Source organism: Phocoena sinus, chromosome 14, assembly GCF_008692025.1.
Source record: "Phocoena sinus isolate mPhoSin1 chromosome 14, mPhoSin1.pri, whole genome shotgun sequence".
In the NCBI taxonomy this organism is placed as follows: domain Eukaryota; kingdom Metazoa; phylum Chordata; class Mammalia; order Artiodactyla; family Phocoenidae; genus Phocoena; species Phocoena sinus.
The window spans coordinates 59,949,290-59,970,974 of record NC_045776.1 but is presented as its reverse complement, the minus strand read 5'-3'; the positions used below and the strand labels follow the sequence as shown (position 1 = coordinate 59,970,974).

The 21,685-nt window shown below is 45.1% G+C and overlaps 1 protein-coding gene across 8 annotated transcripts in view; it reads right to left on the bottom strand.

Annotated features, from left to right (window-relative positions):
- Positions 1-3,836: 3,836 nt before the first annotated feature.
- RAB31 (RAB31, member RAS oncogene family) overlaps positions 3,837-21,685 on the bottom strand; it is a 111,801-nt gene continuing 93,952 nt past the window's right edge. For 3 of the 8 annotated variants that reach the window (XR_004345392.1, XM_032602762.1, XM_032602760.1), the window contains 2 exons: positions 20,936-21,045; positions 3,837-7,156 (listed from right to left, as the gene is read on the bottom strand). Coding sequence is in view for 5 of the 8 variants with exons in the window: in XM_032602762.1 (XP_032458653.1) it covers positions 7,062-7,156; positions 20,936-21,045 (205 nt within the window). In the remaining 3 variants the exon portion in view is untranslated. Of the gene's footprint in view, positions 21,046-21,685 lie in introns of all 8 variants that reach the window. The other 5 variants (XR_004345391.1, XR_004345390.1, XM_032602764.1 and 2 more) reach the window with 5 other exon arrangements.

The following is a 21,685-nucleotide window of genomic DNA, read 5'->3' as shown; positions in this document are numbered from 1 at the left end:
GAGGCAACTTGAAATATTGATGCTGCTGAATAATTTTCACTCAACTTGTCCTAAAACGTATTTTTTTTACCTTCAGCACAAGCTCATCCCCAAATTGCTCATGAACCCTTATGTCAGTCGTGGTTCTGTCAGTGAAACAATCAGCTATTTTAGGCATAGAAAGATCTGTCTAATCAGAAAGTAGCTGGAAAGGCTGCTTTGGGTGAGGTGTCCAGGAATGATTCCCAGAAATAGGAACAATGCCGCAGAACTGGCCTGCCAGGGGGGCTGCGACCTCCTTTTGGAGGATAGCAAACACGCAGGGCAGGTGGTCAGGAGCAGGGGCCCCAGCCACTGGTGGCAGAGAAGGAGGCTGGGCCCAGATGAGGGGGATTTGTCACCACAGGTGACAGAGCTGGAATTTTATTTAATTTGCAATGGGTGTCCCAGAAAGTTTTGAGGAAACATGATCTGATATGCATTTTAGCAGATTCACTGTTACCATTTATTCAACCATAGATCTGAGGGCCAAAGACAGAATTCAAAGAGATCTGTTAAGAAACGATCGCATAGTTGAGAGAGAACATATTGAAAGTCTCAACTGGGACAGTGGAAAGAGGGTTCAGGGTTGGAGAAATTCCAGACATAAAATTTACTTTGTTTGATAAATGCTTGAGAGGAGCTGAAATTGAATCTCGAACGTGGAGCCTGGGCAGCTGGGAGAAAGCAGTGCATGAGACACACAGGTAACAGGGGAACGGGGCCTGCGTGCCCAGAGGGGCATCGTACCCGAGGCAGGACATCCACCTGGCAGCTGGAGATCAAGGTCTGATCTCCGGAGAAAAGTCAGGCCAGACCACCATGTGGAAGACAAACACCCAGAGGTGACAGTTGAAATCCTGAGATTGCAGGCGATCATTAGGAAGGGGTATCAATGGAGGAGGGTTAGGAGCACGGATTTGCAGGAAGCATCTGCATTTGAGCAGGTATGTGTAAAGGGGGAGGAGCCAGGAGAGCCTTGGAGCCCAGGCCAGAGGCCAGAGAAGGAGCATCAGGTGGTAAGTCAACAGCCTCGGGTGCCCTTGGGGAAGTGGGGGGAGTGAGAAGAGAGAGGGCAGTGGTGGGGCAATTAGGTACCTAAATTCAGGTGAGGAGTGAATAGAAGGTCACGGTTCTCCTTTAAGAATTCAATTAGTGTGAAGGAAAGAGAGGGTAGCTTGATGGGGAAAAGGAGAAGGACAGTAGTTTATCAAACCTAGTGACAATTTATGCATATGTGTAAGTGAACAAGAGGAGAAAACAGTGCAGAGGGAATTTTAAGATGGAAGCAAAAAAAAAAAAAAGCTTGGGACATGCTTTAGAAGTGAGTTGGGATCCTTTTCTGAAGGAGCAAAAAAGGAGAGAATAGGTACAAATCCGGAGAAAACTCAAGGTAAAGGCGAGCAGAGAACACTAGCCACGCTTGGGTCATCCGGGCCCACTTGGGGACAGGGTTTGGGGACTGGGTTCTCTGAAGGAATTCAGTGCCTCAGGCCCTGTAAAGTCAGACTTGTCAGACGCTGATCCAGAAGCCATTTCAAAAAGCCAGTGAAGAACTTGAGTCCCGGCTGAATGATGGGGTCAATGTCAAAGTCAGGGACAAGGAAAAGATACACGAAGCAGTCTGAGCAGTGGGTGGAGGGTCAGCACACCCGCAGTTGGGATCAGGTAATAGTTGAGTGAAATCTCGTTGATCGTGATTCAGCTCTGCCAGCCTGAGCTGCTTAACCCTTGGGTCCCCGACCAGCACCTCCTCCTGAGATGCAAGAGTGGTAGCCTGGCCTCAGCATGGTGGGGGGCTGTCCTGCTCCCCAACTAAGCAGACCTCAGAAGGCCAGCTGAACCCTCTGTGGTCCTCCTGCACAAGTGAGAACAATCGTGCATCCTTCTCAGATTCATGTTTTGGATAAAATGAGATACAGTTTGAAAGGATTTAGCTCATGGGAAGCATTCAGTGAATGTGGATTTCCTTTCCTTCATTCTTTTATTTTTACAGTCCTTACAATGAGAGTAAAGAAAGGGGAAAATAGAAAGTCGTCAAAGGTACAAACTTCCAGTTAGAATATGAGTCCTGGGGATAGAACGGACAGTGTGGTGATGATAATTAATAACACCATGTTGCATATTTGAACGTTGCTAAGACAGTAGATCTTAAAAGTTCTCAGCACAAGAAAAAAAAATTGTAACTATGTGAGGTGACAGATGTTAACTAGACTTATTGTGGGTGATCATTTCCCAAGATATACAAATATGGAGTCATTATTGTACATTTGAAACTGTTATGTGTTAATTATACTTTAATTTAAAAAGTTAAATTTGGGACTTCCCTGGTGGCACAGTGGTTAAAAATCCGCCTGCCAGTGCAGGGGACACAGGTGCAAGCCCTGGTCTGGAAATATCCCACATGCCACGGAGCAACTAAGCCCGCGCCACAACTACTGAGCCTGTGCTCTAGAGCCCGCGAGCCACAACTAGTGAGCCTGCGTGCCACAACTACTGAAGCCCGTGGGCCTAGAGCCCATGCTCCGCAACAAGAGAAGCCACCACTATGAGAAGCCCACGCACCTCAATGAAGAGTAGCCCCCGCTCACTGCAACTAGAGAAAGCCCGCATGCAGCAATGAAGACCCGACACAGCCAAAAATAAAAAAAAGTTTATTAACAAAAAAAAGTTAATTTTTTTTCTTTTCTTTCCCTGTGGTACGCGGGCCTCTCACTGCTGTGGCCTCTCCCGTCGTGGAGCACAGACTCCGGACGCGCAGGCTCAGCGGCCATGGCTCACGGGCCCAGCCGCTCCGCGGCATGTGGGATCCTCCCAGACCGGGGCACGAACCCGTGTCCCCTGCATCGGCAGGCGGACTCTTAACCACTGTGTCACCAGGGAAGCCCCAAAAGTTAAATTTTTTAATTAAAAAAGACAGGAGAAGATAACAGAAGCTAGCATTTGACTTCTGCCTCTCTTACCAGTCTATGGTCGTAGGCGACTTACTAACCTCCTGGGCCTCGGTTTCCTTATCTGTAGAATGGAGAAGATAATAGTATCTGCCTGATAAAGGGGGTTGTGAAAATAGAATGAGGTCATATGATGTAAAACACCTGGGACAATAGCTAGAGCAAAGCAGGTTGCTAAATTCGTGTTTGCTCTCGTTTACGAGCACCTGCTCCGTGCCGGGACCAAAAGAGGTACTTTCTGTCCAGTGAAACCCGTAAAGCCCACTCAGGAGGCACTGAGGGTGTTGACGTCTGTGTACACAGGGCCCTCCTGGCTGCCCGGAGCCCCCGTGGGCAGCCCTCTTCACACGCATGTTCTCCTTGAATCCTGAGGACACACACCTGCAGGGTAGATGCTACAGCTTTATATGGTGGATATCATACCTTGTATGACACCTTGGGGGCAGATGTTTTCAGAATTCGGAATTTTGTCTGGAATTTATAACAGTAATATGGTGCATCTATTACAGAACATGCAGCAGAGTCAGGGATCGAATCCTACAAGCAAAGAGCAGGAATTCTGCAACCGAATGTGCAGACATTCCCCCCTCACCCCCGCCTGGTTGGATAAGTAGCTATAAATAGCATCACATCAGTTCAGGTCTGGTTTTACGGCCAAATGAGTCCATATCAAACTTAAGAAAAAGTCTCTTCCAAAGCTTTTGGGATTCCAGAATTGGGAATGTGTGCATATGAATTATTTTCTGCATTTGATATGTGAGGAAACGGAAGCTTAGAGAGATTGACCTTCCAAACCCTCCCACAGCCAGCAAGCTACTTAAAACAATTATTCATCGGAACATTATAATAAGAAAAAGACAAAGTTGGTAAAACTTAAAATATTTATTAGTATGAATCAGTGTGCGTTAAACCAAAAATAACAGATACAATTGGACGATGTGGAGGGCAATGCTTTACTACAGAATATAAGGTGGAGAGGTCCTAATGTCTGCAGCAGCGTCTTCTATACGTGAGAACTGGGTCCAGCCCAGACAGAAGCCCTTTACAAAAACACGAGAAAGGGAGCAGTTTACACAACTGAGCGGTGACAATGGATCACTGGGTCTGGTTTCATGGTTAAACCAGAACCTAATAGGTCTGAATGAGGCTTGGAGTCCTTTTATTTATGAGCCCACTCTTTCTTCAAGTTACAATGAGCATGGCAGAGCAGGGAGAAGCAGGGCCCCTGAGGGGAGCCAGTTTCAGCCATCACAGGCCACGTTCCTTGATCTCAGGGGGCATACTTTGGTCACCCGAGCCTCCCTCGGTCCTCGGTGGGTCCCAACGCTTTGCTTGGCTAAATGTTGGCTTTAGGTCTTCAGCCGTCTATGGTTTGCAAGGGAAGTCATCTTTAGCGCCCCGATGTACCACTTTCCACTATGAAAATGGCAGGTCAATTATGTGCGTAGGTAGAATGTTTGCATGACCCCACTGCCATTTTAGAGATTCCCACCAGGAAATAATCCCTCTGAGAGCCCGTGCCTGCGTTACATGACACAGAGTCACGAGCCAGACTCAGCCAGTGAAATGGATCACATGTCGGCATAACAAATATGAAATCATATTTACACATATACACACGGGTACCACACAGGAGAGAAAGGAAAACAGAGGAAAAGAGCACATTTGGGGAAATTGGGCAAAGGATGCTGCTTGACATTTTGGAGCAACAGTAATTTCCAGGCCTTTACATGATATTGCGTGGTTATAGTTCAAAGATTAGAACAGCCAGAAAGTACTCTCAAGGCAAAATAAAGGAAGATCCGAAAGCCTCCTTGTGGACAAAGCTCGAGCACCTATCTTCAGGGAAGACGCCGTGTTCCTGTGAACGTGTGTGTGCCCAAGTGCCATCTACTCTTTCTACCAATTGCTCCAAGGACTGACTATAGACACATTGTCCCCTGATGGCTTGAATAGTCAAGGCCATACAGGAAGGCAAAAGAGTGATTCCCACCCTCGTGGGCTTCTGGGTGGGTACCCAGCTGGTTAAGACCGGCTGTTTTATGCAAGATGCGAGCACCGAAGACTTGCTGGGCTGCGTACCTCCTTAGCTAGGCAACCTTGTCTAGAGACAAGCCCAGGTCCTTGGGGACAGCTGGATGATGAAAGATTCCAAAATAAGCCTACATTACACCTGGAATTAGGTCATTTGAATTTGCAACCCACATTTTTTTTTAACTTCGGAAAGAGGCAAGATAATCGCTTGGCCTGCAAGCAGAATCACAGTAGCCCATAAAAGTGACAAGGTGAAGAAAACCCTAAAAAACCCTGCAAAGGCCCTGCCGAGACGTCCACGTGCCAACTGCTAACAGTTTTTGAGGAACCCGTCTGAGAGAGCTACGAGGCACTCCTGAACCAAAAATAAGTGTTTCCAGCGTTCGTGTCCTAAGATTGTCAAGTTACTCTTGCAAGCTGGAGGAAGCAGTAAGAACATCAAACTGACAACACATTCTCGAGTTTAAAAACCCTAAATCTGAGATTTCGACCTGCTTTCTTGATTGCAGTCCACGTGAAGAAGTGTGAACTCGGCCCTGGTCTCTCAAGGACTCTCGCTTTTTTTGGGTGGCAGACTCAGCGTCCCCGCCCATCCAGGGCTCAGGGGCAGAGCCTGGCAGGACTCAAGCACAGTTACTGAAAGTTCGAGGGTTTTACTCAGCTTATGATCTCTTCCCTGATTTTTACACTGTAGGTTTCCAATTAATGTTTGTTGAGCCCTGAAGGTACCAGCTGGCCCTGATGCCATACTACGTGATCAACCACATCTCACCCCCAAAAAAGGCACCAATCTGAATATCCTCCAAGAATCACCTCCCAACATGAGCCCTCGTAGGAAACCAACTGCTTCTTGATCCCAGGTTTCTATGCAAGTTAGAATGGAAACAGGATTTGAATTTTCAATGGGGACGGCTTTTCCTCCTTTCCATGTCTTCTTCCCTTTTCCTTCCATTGGATTCAGACATCTTTAATTAATTGAGCAGACAGGAAATCTGAAAAGGGAGGGTTCACTGAAGTTTGTTCTCAGCCAACTGGCATTCCAGGGTTGGCCTTCTGGTTAGCCTTAATACCCACAGCCCCAAAGCTTGGCATCTTCTTCAAGACTTTCTCTGATTTTGCAGTTTTGCGGGGTCTAGAATCTTAATGTGCTGGTACTTCCTCTGGCTGGCTTTCCTGTAACCTATTATTCATTGATATTATTCGAAGTTTGCCCTACAATTTAGATTCAAACATCCTCCAGGTAATTTGCTCCCCGGATATGACACTATGACAAACTCTCTTAGTAAAATAATACTCTGTGTGAAACTTCCCTAGGAGAGTGGGAATTTATTACTGTGGAGGTGATGCAAACCAGGTGGTCTCTGGAATAATATTTATACCCTGCGTTTGTTACAGTTTACACAGTAGTGACTCCAATGACTTCCAAACCGGCCCTCCAAATCCCAGAATGACATGATATATTGTAGTCAGATTTGGTTGGCTGGTTTATATGACCAAAACTTAGAAAAATGTTCATTAAGTAAACGTCACAGATGTAGATAAAACTTCCTAATACATCTTTCTCCACTTTCATAACAGCGCAAGTCTATAGCAGATGGTCCAATTACACTCCACTGAAAGGGAAATTCCATGAACCTTTCAGTGGAGGTTGGTTGAGTAATTAAGGCAATGGCACTGAAGAAGTTCCTGAAATTTGGTTAGAAACGTAGGAAATCAGAGTGGAACACCAGTTTAGAATCTCACACACATAAGCCAGTAAGACTTCTGTACAAATTTAAGAATAATTTGAGGCTTTTAACAAAAAACTCAACTATAATTAATACCTAAATCCATTCCCTCCGAGTGAATTTCACGCACCAAAGGCCCTTTCCTGGCAGTGTGGTGGTTTTTCCCAGAGTTTTGAAGAATCCTTTTCCAGGGATGTTCCCTGCTCCGTTCCCTGCGGGTCTCACCTCCCTCTGAGCCAGGGGCCAGGCCACCGAGGGTGGGAGGCCCCCGCAGCAGCACACGGGGAGGGGAGCTCCGACCTCTTCAAGCACAGGGGACCCCAGCCCCAGGTCAGCAGCACCGCCGGCCGGCCTGCGAGGTTGGCTTCAGTTTGATTGTTCCATTGTTTCCGTTTTCATGGGGGTCCAACGGTGGGATCTGGCGACCTGGAAGGAACGGAGGCCAAGGTTGAGTTCCTGTTCCCAGCCAACCCCAGCCCGCTTCCACTTCTCCAGTCATGTGCAGGTCGCACATGAGGCAGAGGGGCTGTGGTACTAGCTCTTTCCCCCTCTCCCTCAGCTGTATGAAGTCAAGCTCAAGCATAGAAAGTTAAGGAAAGGGAAAAGTAGCTTTCTGATCATAAGTATTTCCCCGGAGGTGGAAGCCCTGCTCCAGAGCCGGCATCCCTCTTCTCTGCACAAACAGCAGCCACTGGTTCCTCCCAGCCTTCCCCCCCGCATCCACCACCGGAATGAGCCCCTTCTCAGCTCCTAGTGAGGCCTCATCTTTGTGCTTCTAAAAACAGACCTGGCTTGGGAATTGTGATGGTCCCAGTAACATCACGTATTAACACTGAGCTCCCGTCCCTCATCCTGCCAACGCACTTAGAGCATTAACTGGAAAGCCTTTGGAGACATTCTTCACAGGAAACAGTATCTTAAGTGTCATTCACAAGTAATCTTGTTTTAATTTAGAGAATTAGCTGAGAGTCTCTGCTAACAAATCCAAAGTAAAAATTAAACAGGCAGTGGAGGGGGATAGGGTGTTGTAGTTAAAGAGTATGTGTTTTGTTTTTTGTGGGGTTTTTTTTTTTTTTGGAGATGATAAAGAAATCCTAAAGCTGTGCTGATGGGTGCACATAAAAAACACTGAATTGTACATTTTGGTGAAATGTATAGTATGTGAGTTTTGTCTCAATAAAGCTGTCTTCTAAAAAGGAATGGAATATGGAAATAACAAACATTTGTGTAGAACCTCACAGTTAAAAGATTTTCACAGGCACATCTTCACTGGGTCCTGTGAAGCTGTGAAATGACTGTTATGATCACCATTTTACTATTAACTGGAGAACTTAGGCTACACCTGAAGGTCAATACCAAGGGGCACAGGTGGCTCTCTGATTATAACCTACATCTTGACTTTCTGATGGATCCCAAAGCCTGTGTCCCTCCCACTCTACCACCATAGCTCTTGATGCTACTTTTCTAACCCCCATGGAAAAGGCATGAAACACGAGCTCTAAAACAGGGATTTAAAAAAATCAGCTAATTAGGGCATCAGTTACTAGGTAACCAGTAATTAGAGATGGAAGGGAAATTAGTTCCAAGACAAAGCCCTTCCATGCAAGTGGATGCCCTAAGGACCATAAAGAGAGCCAAAACGCCCTGGAAGAGGTGCATTTTCACAAGGGTGGAAATCGTCAATTTCACAGGTATTAATGCATTGTGTAGATTGGGTGGTATGGCCACTCATGGAAGCTCAAGCATAAAGATTAAGGCCATTGGCAATTACCCAAAATTCAAAATTCGTGGTAGAGCTCTTATCCGCTTACGGGGCAGACATGAAGGCTGGAGGGATTTCTGCAGCTACTGCTTCTGCCAATTTGTGTCCTCCACAAAGCTGTACAAAGCTGCCGCAGGCCATCCTCCAAACAGTTCTGTCCTAATCCAGAAGCAAGTATGTACTTCCCTGTCCTGGACACGCTGTGTCTGTTTTATTAGTCATAAGAAAAGGGAAGGAAACAAAATGCCTCTCCTACTTTGTCAATCTTAAGTGATAAATAGAGGGGAAAGTTCCCAGTGACTACCAGTACTCTGATATATTTAGGTCAGATCTTCCCGCTCAAGTGTTCCATACCCCTCCAGAGAAACTGATGTGTTGTGGAGGGATGGCAGTGTCAAGTTACAGCATTACTGGTGTTATTTATTTCTTTATTTGAAGTATAGTTGATTTACAATCTTGTGTTAACTTCTGCTGTACAGCAAAGTGATGCAGTCATACATACATATATATACATTCTTTTTCATATTCTTTTCCATAATGGTTTATCGCTGGATATTGAATATAGGTCCCTGTGCTATACAGTAGGACCTTGTTGTTTATCCACCCTATATATAATAGTTTGCCTCTGCTCATCCCAAACTCCCAGTCCTTCCCCCTCCCTCCCCCAACCCCTTGGCAACCACAAGTCTGTTCTCTCCATCTGTGAGTCTGTTTCGTAGGTAAGTTCATTTGTGTCATATTTTAGATTCCACGTACAATTACTTAAGTTGTTTAAATTAACATTTCGGGTGCCTCCTGCGAGTGTTAGGAGCTGTAATAGGGGCTTTTGCATCTGCAATATTTTGGGACAAAATTGTAACTCTGACCGGTGCATGCCGCTGCCCTAGTTAACTAGTCAAGTACTGTTTACCGATTAGTTTTGACTACGTCAAGATCAGTATCCTACACTCCCATCAACCTCATGGTATTCTTAAGTTGTTAACTCTGAAGTTAGCAAAATAGCATTAAGCGGTATGCCCTCCTCTATGTGACCGATTCTACACACCAAGTGTCATAAAGTTTCATAAGTTTTTTCCTAGGAAAAGTACCTCAAATATAGAAAAAGCTCATCCAGAAGATTGAAGTCACAAAAGTGACTTGGAGTGAAGAGCTAGAAAGGGTAATGCCGGAGTGGCCCATCCCATCCCATCAGCACCTCCTTTGTCCCGATTCCTCCTCCTCTTCCCTGGCCCTCACTTCTCTCCTCAGCAGACGGTCAGGGGGACAAGGTCTGGGAGCAAGATTAGGTAACACTCGAGGCAGCCCCCCAAGAAGACGCCCCTCTTATTTGTTTTAAACTGTGAGCAACGTTTCTGAATCAGTGTCAGACTCGGCTTCTGAGAGAAGCCAGGTTCTGTTTATCTTCAGAATATCCCAAATCTCACTGAATAGAACAAAATATTTCTCCGAGACAGAATGACTGCAGTTTGTTTACATATTTGGGTTCCATGTAAAATTTTGAGAAAAGGGCTGTTCTGCTAAAAAAAAAAAAAAAAAAAATTAAAAACCGCTGATCCACAGCTCAGTGCTTTGTGACCGCCCGGAGGGGTGGGATAGGGAGGGTGGGAGGGAGGGAGACGCAAGAGGGAAGAGATATGGGCACATATGTATAACTGATTCACTTTGTTATGAAGCAGAAAGTAACACACCATTGTAAAGCAATTATACTCCAATAAAGATGTAAAAAAAAAAAAACGTTGATCCAAAACACCTTTGAGGGTTTCCCCTGGTGGCGCAGTGGTTGAGAGTCCGCCTGCCGATGCAGGGGACGCGGGTTCGTGTCCCGGTCCGGGAAGATCCCACATGCCGCAGAGCGGCTGGGCCCGTGAGCCATGGCCGCTGCGCCTGCGCGTCCAGAGCCTGTGCTCCGCAACGGGAGAGGCCACAACGGTGAGAGGCCCGTGTACCGCAAACAAAACAAAACAAAACAAAAACAAAACACCTTTGAGGCCATCTGCACTGGAATGTGAATTAAAGGCTTAGATTGGTGTCCTGTGACACATCAAGGCATTTTTATGGGTATCATGACATTTGTTTCTAGGTTTTTTTTCCTGAGAATTGGGCTGCCCAAACCTTTTAGTCATGTCCAATTTTGTCATCATCGTGTAGATGTGGATAAAGTCTTGTCATCAGGGTCAATTGGAAAATGTTCTTTACAGATGTAGCAATTTCTCATTGAAAACTGCCCTCCTGGGGGAACATAATAGATTTCATGGTTCCCCAATGAAGGGGGAAGGTGCTAACTAGCCGTGTGGCTCCAAGTACATCATTATAGTAACTGCTTCCCTTTAAGGAATAAAGAGCTGGTATTACAGCCTTAAAATTCCCTTTTAATACCAATAAAAAGATATTTTCACACTTGTTCTGTGAATAAAGTTTCTTCAGTAGCTCCTTAAAAAAAAAAAAGAATTACTGCAGTTTCCTTAGACTTTGTGTTTCTCATCTGGTGGAAAGAGTTTTGAGATCTGAGTGAGACTGTTCCAGGTGAGTGAATTCAGACATGCTATCTGCTCTCTCCAAGACGGCCTTTCCTCACCTACAAAAAGAACACGGGAAGTAGCCTGACAACCACCACGCATCACAGACGCTGTGGCTAATGTGCCAGGAGCCCAGGACAATGGGCGGGTCCCCAGCATCCCAGGCTCTGGATGCAGCTACGTATCAACCCCTGCCTCCCCCTCCGCACAGTGGATGCTTAGGGTTCAGTTACTAGGATGGGGCCCATCCTGCTCTTCTCCTAAACACTCAGCCGGGGAGGGGCCCGCACGTGCCAGCTTCAAACAGTAAGAAGAAAGGAAGTGCTTCCATTTTCAGGCAGAGAAAGGAAAGCCGGGCCCTAACAACGACGCAAGCACCTTAAAAAGTGCAGGAAGCCACCAGCGCTGTGAAAACACACCAAGAACTCGGATCTTGTGGTCTGAGTTATTTGGAACTTACTCAAAGCTTCAATGCACTTACACAATAGCATAGTTCTGGAAAATGCCATAGCGTTTGGTACCAAGGTGATCACCTTGGAACACTGTTGAATCAGTATTAATTACATGGACACAGAATTGGACAGAAATATACACGCAAACGTCTGAAAGAAACATCACTGCATGTTTCTGCTCTTATAAAACGTCCTCTGAGTACACAACCTCCAAAGAGCTCGTTCTGGAGTATAAATCCTATGTCAGGGTGTTTATTTTAATAAGGTTTGGATTGTGTAAGATTCTGCTTGGGAAAAGTTAAAAGACTTTTTTTTTTTGGAGTTCCATTTTCCTGAAAGTTGATAGCCCAGAGAAAAAGCAGGCTTTAATAAATGATTCCTCAAGAATTCAGTATGTGAGAAAACAAACTCCAAGCCTATCAGCTGTATCACGGCTCTGGACTGGGGCTGTAACGCTTTTACACACAACAGCCTCAGCTGCAGCTGTCTTCTCGCCCTGTGTGGCGACCGGCCGCTTTCTGCACAGGCCTGGAGTCCTCCCTGACAAGTCGCTGTTTGCATTCTTCTCTCTTATCCCAGTCCCAGGATTTATGAGGCTCAGCTTTGTTTCCTTGGTGTTAGAGGTGCTGGTACTTGCCCTGTCACTTCCATTTCTTGATCCTGATTTTCTGAATCACCCAGAGACCAAGTTTACTAGGACTTGGCAGTCTTTGCCCTGGATCATGACCTCCACGCCTCTCCATTTAGAGAGGGGTCTCTATGGCCCACTGCGGTGCTCACAATCACGGGACCCTGCCCTAGAAATACAGAGTGGGGCAGGCGACACATGCATGACACTCGAGGTCATCCTCTTAACCGTCCTTTTGCCGTCGTAAAGAAGACAATATTGGGATTATGAGATGACCTGGAACATTAGAGTCTAGACCTCGGAAGGTGCTAACATTCTGTGCAGGACCAGCATGGCTTAGGATTCAGGAAGCGGATTCAGCCGGAGGCTGGCAGAAAATCTAGGTCAGGGATAACGAGAGCCTTAATTTGGGTGCAGTGGAGAGAAGCAGAAAACAGGGCTGGAAGGAGAACTGTAGGAAGACACCTGGCAGACGTGACAATTGATTGGATGTGGGAGGGTAAAGAGACGGGGGAGGAAAACTGAAGTTCAAGTCTAGGAGCCGCGGGAACAGTGATGCCCCAGCAGAGGAGGAAGGGAGGGGCCAGATCACCACTGGCCGTTAGTCCAAAATGCCAAACGTCTTCAGCACGGAGGGGCTTAAGTTACTCTAAGATCATCAGGCTTCCTTACCTTTCAAAGGCATCATTTCCTTCTATTTATTTTTTTAATTAATAGACTATATTTTGGGGAAGGGAGGTAGCCTTAGGTTTACAGAAGAAGTTGAGCATAAAGTTCAGAGAGTTCCCATACACTCCTCCTCCTAACTCCCGATTTCCTCTATTTTAACGTCTGGCAGGAGTGTGGAACATTTATTACAAGTGATGAGCCATTACTGATCGTTAAGTGAAGTCCATGGTTTCCGCGAGGGCTCACTCTTAGCGCTGTACATTCAATGGGTTTTGAGAAATGTATAATGACATGTAGCCACCATCACAGTATCACACAGAATAGTTTCACTGCCAGCCCCTGGCAACCACGGATCGTTTTACTGTCCCCATAGTTGTGCCTTTTCCAGAGCGTCATATAGTTGGAATCATATAATATGTAGCCTTTTCAGACTGGCTTCCTTCACTTAGTAAATATGCATTTAACATTCTCCCGTGTCTTTTCATGGCCTGATAGCTCATTTCCTCTTATGGCTGGAAAATATTCCATTGTGTGGATAGATCCCTTTTAATCTTTTAGTTTAACATTTAAAAATTATAAGACGCAAAAAGAAAAAACACAGGCCACAAAGAACAAATCTAATAAGCTAGGCTTCATCAAAATGAAAAACTTCTGCTCTTCCAAAGACGTTGTCAAGAAAGTGAAAACGCAAGCCACAGCCTGGGAGAAAATATTTGAAAGACAATTATCTGATAAAGAACATGTATCCAAACTATGTAAATAATCTTTAGAACCCAATAATAAGAAAACAACTCAATACAAAACGGGCAAAAGTTGAACAGACACTTCCCCAAAGAAGACACAAGGATTGCGAATAAGCACACGAAAAGGCACTCAACATAATCTGTCGTTAGGAAGATGGACGTCAAAACCACAAGGAGAGACCGCTATATTCCCATTCGAATGACTGAAATTTTATCAACTGATCATTCCACGTGCTGGCAAGGAGCTGGAGCTACTGGAGCTCTCCTGTATTGGTGGTGGGAATGTAAAATGTTAAAACTGCTTTGGAACACAGTCTGGGGGACCCTTAGAGTGTGAACCATTAGCTGTGAGATAAGCCAGTTGCGCCACTTCTAGGTATTTACCCACACAGACTTGTACACGAAAGCTCATCACAGCCTTGCCTGTAATTAATTGCCAAAACCTGAAAACAACCCAAATGTTTAGGTGAATGGACTAACAAATTTTTACTCATGTTACGGAATACCACTCGGTACTAAAATGGAACTCAGCAAAATCCATTGTGTTTTCAACTCGGATCAGGACAACTGACCTAACTGCTCGCATAAAGAAATTGCAAGGAGGGAACCTACTGCTAAGGAGGGGCTTAAAAGACACACCAGCTAATTTTATCAATTTTATCCACTGTGTGTGGAGCTTATTTGCAACCTGATCCAAACAAACTATAACATGCAAACAAAGAAACCATTTATGATCATTATGAACCATTGAAAATCTGAACACTGGATGTTTGACGATATTAATATGATTATAGCATTATGAGTATTAATGTGAGCATGTCATTGTTCTATGTAAAAAAAAAAAGTTACATGCTGAGAATATTTACAGATGAAATGATGTCTGGAATTCCCTTCGAAATAATACAGGCGGGGGGTCAGGGGGAGTGGGGGGTAGGGATGAAACCAGCTTGGTTATGAGTACAGTCTGCCCTCTATGTCTGCAGGTTCTGTATCCGCAGATTCAACTCACCGCAGACTGAAAATATTCGAGAAAAAAAAAATTCCAGAAAGTTCCGAAAAGCAAAAGTTGAATTTGCCACATTGGCAACTATTTGAATAGCATTTACATTGTATTTACAACTATTTGCATAGCACTGACATTGTCTTAGGTATTATTTGTAATCTAGAGATTATTGAAAGTATATGGCAGGATGTGCTTGGTTATATACAAATACTACACCCTTTTATATAAGGGACTTGAGGATCCTCGCTGGGGTCCTAAGCAATCCTCCAAGGACAGCAGGTGACGACCGTACATGACGGTTCATTATGTTATTCAGTTTACTGGTGTATATGTTTAAATTTTCCTGTAATAAAGTCTTTTGTTAAGTTCCCTGCAATCTCACCGCCATGCAACAACCACTGTTGACGTTTTAATGTGTGTGTATCTTCCCAATATTTGCCCAGAAGAATATATTTACTATTATATATTATATGGTTCATATTTTATAAAATCAGGATATTATACAAACTGCTCTATAACTTTGGTTTCACACTCAACAATTTATCTTTTTATGTCACTAAAGACAGATTTACAAACTCATTTTTAATCACTAGTTTATACCGGTGTCCCATGATTTTTAAAAAATTATTTCCCAAGTGTTGCACAGTTAAGTCATTTCCTGTTTTTCACCATCATGAATAATGTTACCATAAGCTGCCATCTGCAATGAGAAGTGATACAGACTCGCAGTTGAGAGCCTGGGTTCTGGAGCCCTGCTGCCTGGCTTCTAATCCTGACCCTCTGTGACCTGGAGCAAATCACAAACCTCTCCACACCTCAGCTTCCTCAGATGTAAAATAGGGATGATAACAGTGCCTATTTCACAAGACAAACGGTGCATTAATGAGCTAGTATATATGTGAGCAATTGGAACAATGGCGCAGAATGACAATTTGCTCTATATGAAACATCCTTACTACATTTTGCACGCCTGGTCAATTTCTTCTTTAGAATCACTGGGATAAAAGATATGCATGTTTAGGGCTTTTGAGACCCAACTTACCCACATTCTGAAACTACATTCTTTTGCAGAGGTCTCCTATCATTGCATTTGGTAAATGAACTTTTGAGGGGTTAAGAAAGTGGACAGGCTTTGTCTTTGTCCTTTCCTTGTCCCACAAAGGCTAAACTTACCTTCATTTGACAGTCTGCTGTACTATTATAAGATGTGCATACGTTTTGTTTTGTTTTAAACTTTCTTTAACCTGCTCCAAACCAAAAGTGTCCACCTAGAGAATTTCAAAATCCAGTGGACGTAAAATAGCTAACACTCTGTGCAACATGATTGCAGACAAGACACGATCACTGCCCGTAAGCCTTAACTTCCTGTCTTTCATGTTAACACCCTATTCTAATTTTTCCAAACTCATACGCTTGTACCTCTAATTACATTCACTTTAAAAAAAAACAAATAGTTCTCACCTTGTTCTCAAACTAACAACAAACAAAAGCCTAGTTTCATCTCCAGATGTGATGTTCAGGACAAACCCTGTGTTCTCTAGTCAGTATTCAAGTTAGCTGAGCAGAAGCACAGCTGTCCAGCCTAGGTCCTGCCCCAATCCAGACATGTTTCTGTTGAGCCTGCAGCCCATCTTTTTGCCCTCAGGGAGAGATTCTTTTTAAAGGGTAGGGGATTTGAGTTGAAATCCACAAAGCAAACCTTGTGTTCCCCACGCTCCAGAATCCAGTCTGCCAGGCTCTTAGCAAATCCAGCCTCAGAGGACTTGCTCCTGTGCTCACTTTCCTCCTTCCAGGGAAGGGAGCCTGGGGTGCATCTCAGGACCATGCTGTTCCTTGTTCCCCATTCGGACCACTACCCAGTGTTCCTGGTTCTACTCCCAAAAGACTTCTGAAATTCACATCCACGTTTTTCCTCCTCATCAAGGCCTCTCTCCTAGAGGACCACAACAGCATCTTCCTCCTCCAGACACATTCTCCAGGGTGGATCTTCCCACTACAAGGCCTGCAAGCATCTGGCTCAGTCTCTAACACCCCCTTCCCCTCCCCACCTCCATGTGGTTCCTGAGCTCCCACCCTGCAGCCCACCCACCTCCTTTGTCTTCCTTAAAGGCTCCACCACTTCCTGCCTCAGGAACTCACACACCGTGTCCACTTGGCCTGACTGCTGTTCGTGAGCTCTCTGCCTTCTTCTCATTTTTCGGGTCTAGCCTAAAACCATCTCCCTGGGGAGACCTTCCCCAGCCAATCTAAAGTCCCCACCTGTAACTGTCCCCACGGTCCTTGTACTTTTGCTTCTCAGCCTTGACTACGATGTGTAATTACGCACCCACTTGACTGTACCCACAGCCTGTCTCCCCACTCGACCGTCAGTCTGTTTTGTTCCCCAGGCTGTCCCTGGTGTCCAGCGTGGCCTGGTGCTAGCCAACTTAAGTACCCATAGAAAAGTGACACATTTCACTTGATCTAGTGAATCCACTGAAATATTATCTCCTGGAACAGCATGAGATGAGCTGGAAGGTCCAGATTCAAAAACCTCAATCGGACACGCTCTTATTTCCTAGCCTCATCTTTATGGGGAATGTGCCAGAATGAGATCAGCTCCCAGAGGACTTACAGCTCACCAGAAGAAGAAACGCATACCTGGAACCCTTGGAGAATCACTCAGAGAAAGCATATGTCCAAGTGTCAGAGTGATGGAGCAGAGACCATAGTAACCTCAAGTCAAAGGGGAGAGCCATGCATGAGACTTCACGAAGGAAGGAGATTCCAGGGAATTAACATCTGTGGGGAGGAAGGGAGGGGCACCTCATGCAGGGTGGGGCAGGAGAGAGCGAATGTACGAAGGAGGGAGCAAGGATGAAGCCTTTACTGCTGTCCGGGCTCCTCACCTGCCTCTCAAGGTGACTGAGATGGGCAGAGTAGTTTCATAGGGAAGACCATACAGGTTTGGGACAGCAATCGAGTATTCTCTGTGTTTCCACACACCAACTTAAAAACCCAATGGACAATAATTTTCTTGGCTAAGAATCCTTCCTATGTTTTAACTCAAAACGGAAAACGTTAGTGTTCAAACTAAAGGTCTAAAAACCCAGGAAAAAAAATAAGAACAACCCCATGGGACTTCCCTGGCAGTCCAGTGGTTAAGACTCTGCATTTACAATGCAAGGGGTGTGGGCCTGATCCCTGGTTGGGGAACTAAGATCCCACATGCCACGTGGTGCGGCTGAAAAAAAAGAACAACCCCGAATGGAGATGCACGAAAGAACATTAGCCACACACCGTTGGGTAAAGCGGGTCCAAAAGTGAGCGGTGGAAAAGGGCACCGGAAGGATGCCAACCAGAGAACGGAGTGTGCATAGACCACCCCAAAGGGCAGCACAAACACTTTACAGGGCAGCTTCAGTCTGAAAACAGTATTTTGCTAACAATTTCCAGTTACGAAATATATTAACTTATGTTCCCAAAACACAGTTGTCTCATTTCTGGCTTACGGGCCTTCTGGGAATGTAAGAGGGAAACGCTGGTCTCTTGCTCTGAGTCCGTACGAATCAATTTTGCTTAAGCACACCTCTTTAACGGCTTTTCTTCTCACTCCTTCTGCATGGTTTTCTGTCACTGCTCTCTCCCGGGCATGTTGTCTCTGCAACCCTGTTCTGGGGGGCACAGGTGTCAGCAGTATCTTGACCTATTTTGAGTTCAGGGAGGAGCGTATGTAATACAAGTTGGAACAGGGGGCAGGAAAATGAACGAGGTGTCTGCTGTAATGTATCTAGGTGCGCTCAGTACTGTGTTTTAAGTTAACCTGTAAGTGGGTGACAACATCCCGCTCTGGAGACATGTACCTGAAGGAACAGAGGCCAGGGAGGCACCAGGGTCCACATTATAAATATGGACGGACATCTCGCCACTGTCTGGGTATCCACAGGCTTCTTTGCTACGGTAACTCTAACCCAAGTCTAATGAAACAGAAACAAACAACTGTTTATTTGATGTGGAAGATGAGGAGATACAAGAATTCAATGGCTTCTCTATGAATTAATGATTTGAAGCCATGATTACCCAGTGCTATAAGCAAAACTTTTTTTTTTTTTTTTTTTATTAAATGAAGCAGACCACCAGGCTCTCAGGAATTCCTTATGCAAAGTCTCCATCACTTTGATCCATAAAGACCTCATATGCATGAAGGGATTTATACTGGCCGAACAGAGCAAAGGAATTAGCTTTTGAGTTGAGAGACTAGTGCTTGGGCTTAGGCTTGTTTTCTTCCTTGAAGTCCTTATGTCATTTTATATCAAAAGCATGACTTTGCAGAAACCTCAGAAGGTCCCCAAGCTCGTGCAGAAATCCCAAGGTGAATTTCAGGTACACAGAGCTGCGTGGATGTGGGGGAGAGGGCACTGGAAAATACCAGGAGCTGCACAGGGACGGCTGTGAATGTCACAGTTGTCAGTAGCTCTCCTGCTGCATTAATTAAAACCACTAATACATATTCATGAAAACAAAATGTTTACCAGCTGTACAACTAGACTGACGTACCAGGAAAGCTGAACGTCCCCAGAAAAGATAGAGTGTGAAGAAATATGAGATTAGCGGAATGAGCTCAATCCAAACCCTCTTAGACGTCACCCAGACTCACACGGCGCAGCCCTGCACCCACGGCCCAATTTCGGGCAGGACCAGGAGTCTGAGGATGTGGGGTTTCCAACGTAAAACTACAGCCCTGGCGCGCGAGAGTCCGACCTCCGAGACCCGAGAGCTCAGAGAACACTATTGTTTTGAGGGTGAAACCGCAGCAGGAATACAAATCCTTCTGAAGGAGGAAGGAAAGGAAGTGGATGTGGACCCCGGCGAACAAGTGGGACCAGGGCTGCAGAGAGCTCCACTGCTTCTTTCGCGTGTTCCTGGGCCCTGTAAGTGACCCAGGTCAGAGCTCCTCATGTGCGGTGAAGTCTCCTTCAAGCCAAGAGAAACAAGCAAAATATTCCCTGCTGTGGGTTCTCAGAGTCTGAAGTAACAAACCAAAACCAGCGGAAAGGAAATCAAATCTGTCCTGGGAAGCACGGCCCCTCTGCCTCTGAGAGGTTCGCCAACAGGGACTGCAGGCCGCACGGAGACCAAAACATCAGTTTCCCTTCTGGAATTCCCTTCTGGAATTGCCTGCAGCCCAGCCAACTGTTCTGGGGTTCGGCTTTCCTGAGACGGGCACCCCAGGACTTTGGCTCCCTGCACCTGGCTAGGCACACGCTCCGAGGGCATCTCAGGACACAGTTTCTCGAGACAGCCACCGGCAGGTCGCTCTCTGGGGGGATCCAGGATGGAAAAGCTGTTACCAAGGAAGCTGTGAAGGTTCAAGCTGGCCGTCGGCTGGGGAACAGCCGCAGATAAAGGTTATTCGTGAGACCAACATAAAGATAGGGAAGCAAACATGACCCAGGACTGGGGACAAAGACAAGAGCCACCAGCTTCCATCAGTGACTGATCAGATGGACCCAGAGATGATCACGCTGAGTGAAGTAAGCCAGGCAGAGAACGACAAATACCATATGATATCACTTCTTACACGTGGAGTGTAAAAAAAAAATACAAATGAATTTATTTACAAAACAGAAACAGCTCACAGACATAGAAAACAAACTTATGGTCACCAAAGGGGAAAGGGGAGGGATAAATTAGGAGTTTGGGATTGACATATACACACTACTATCTATAAAATAGATAACCAATAAGGACCTACTGTATAGCACAGGGAACTGTGCTTAATATCTTCTAATAACCTGTAAGAGAAAAGAATCTGAAAAAAAGTATATATATATATACACACACACACACGTATAACTGAATGACTTTTCTGTATACCTGAACCTAACACGACATTGTAAATCAACTATACTTCAATTAAAAAAAAAACAACTCATCAGAAATGAGGAAAAGTTTTCCACACCGACTTCCCAACTTCAGGTCACATGGGATGGAGACACCACTTCTTGCCGACAATCACCAGGCAAAAGAAATGACTAAAAGCTTCTCTTATTTCGTTTGCCCAGAGTCATTCAGTTTCATGAGTGATTTTGGTTTTCTATACCTTTATCACTCTCTATTTTCTTTCTCCTCCCCTGGACATACTAACATAAAATGCTATAAAATACATAATTCTTTGATTAAAATACATTTTATTTTTCAACAGGATTACTTCATTTTGATTCACAAAACCCAGACTCGGCAGGTGAAACCACAGACTCGTGGAGATGGAGAAGGAGGATGCACTGTGTGGGTCTGCGGTAACCAGGGCAGAACTGCAGGGTTTAGTATCTGTGGCATCGGACCAAATTCACACAGAGGAAATGCTCTCCTCTGGAGTTCCCTGGTTTTTATCCTCTGACTCCCAGAGCATAAAAATGCAAGCTATGTGGAAAACACAAATCAGGTACTCACTGATTCCTTGAAAGAGCTCTTCGATATTAATTGCATTCTTTGCACTGGTCTCAACCACAACAGCACCAATGGACTCTGCGTACTCCTTAGCATCCTTCAAGGGCACCTCCCTGGAAAAGAGGGCAAACCCAGACAGAGATGAATGCTCGTTTGTACAGGATAAATAACCCGACAGCGCAAAGAAAAAGCTCACGTGCAAACAGCTCCCTTGTGGTCCTGCAGAATAATAACTCGGTTGCTCAGCAAGTACTGGAAACCTAAGATGGGTGAGGCTTTTTCAAGTTTAAAACCTGCTCTCTGGCATCCATGGAGATAAACTACTGTCCCCGGTCCCACCGAAGGAAAGAACTCCAGAACAGTAGGAAAAGGCTTTAGGAGTAAGGCCAGCTTTCGGAGTTAGGATCGATTCCAAAATTTTTTCCCTTAATAATGACTCAATATTTTTAAAAATTTGTGTATGTGCGCATGCATGCATACATGCTTTTCTAAGGATTTCCATATATCGCCTTTTATAAATCAGAGAAAATATGTGACATGATCTGGAAGTTTGGCAGTGAGCATGTTCACAACTCCAAGGGCACATTTAGATGAATAATCTAACAAGACATTTACTGATGTACTTTTCATGTGAATATACTGCGGTGGATCCAAACATTTAAAAAGACACAGTGCCTGTTCTCCAGAAGTTTACTGATGTATTCAACCAATATTTAGTGAGTGCTGTTGTATGCCAGCCTTTCTTTCAGGTGT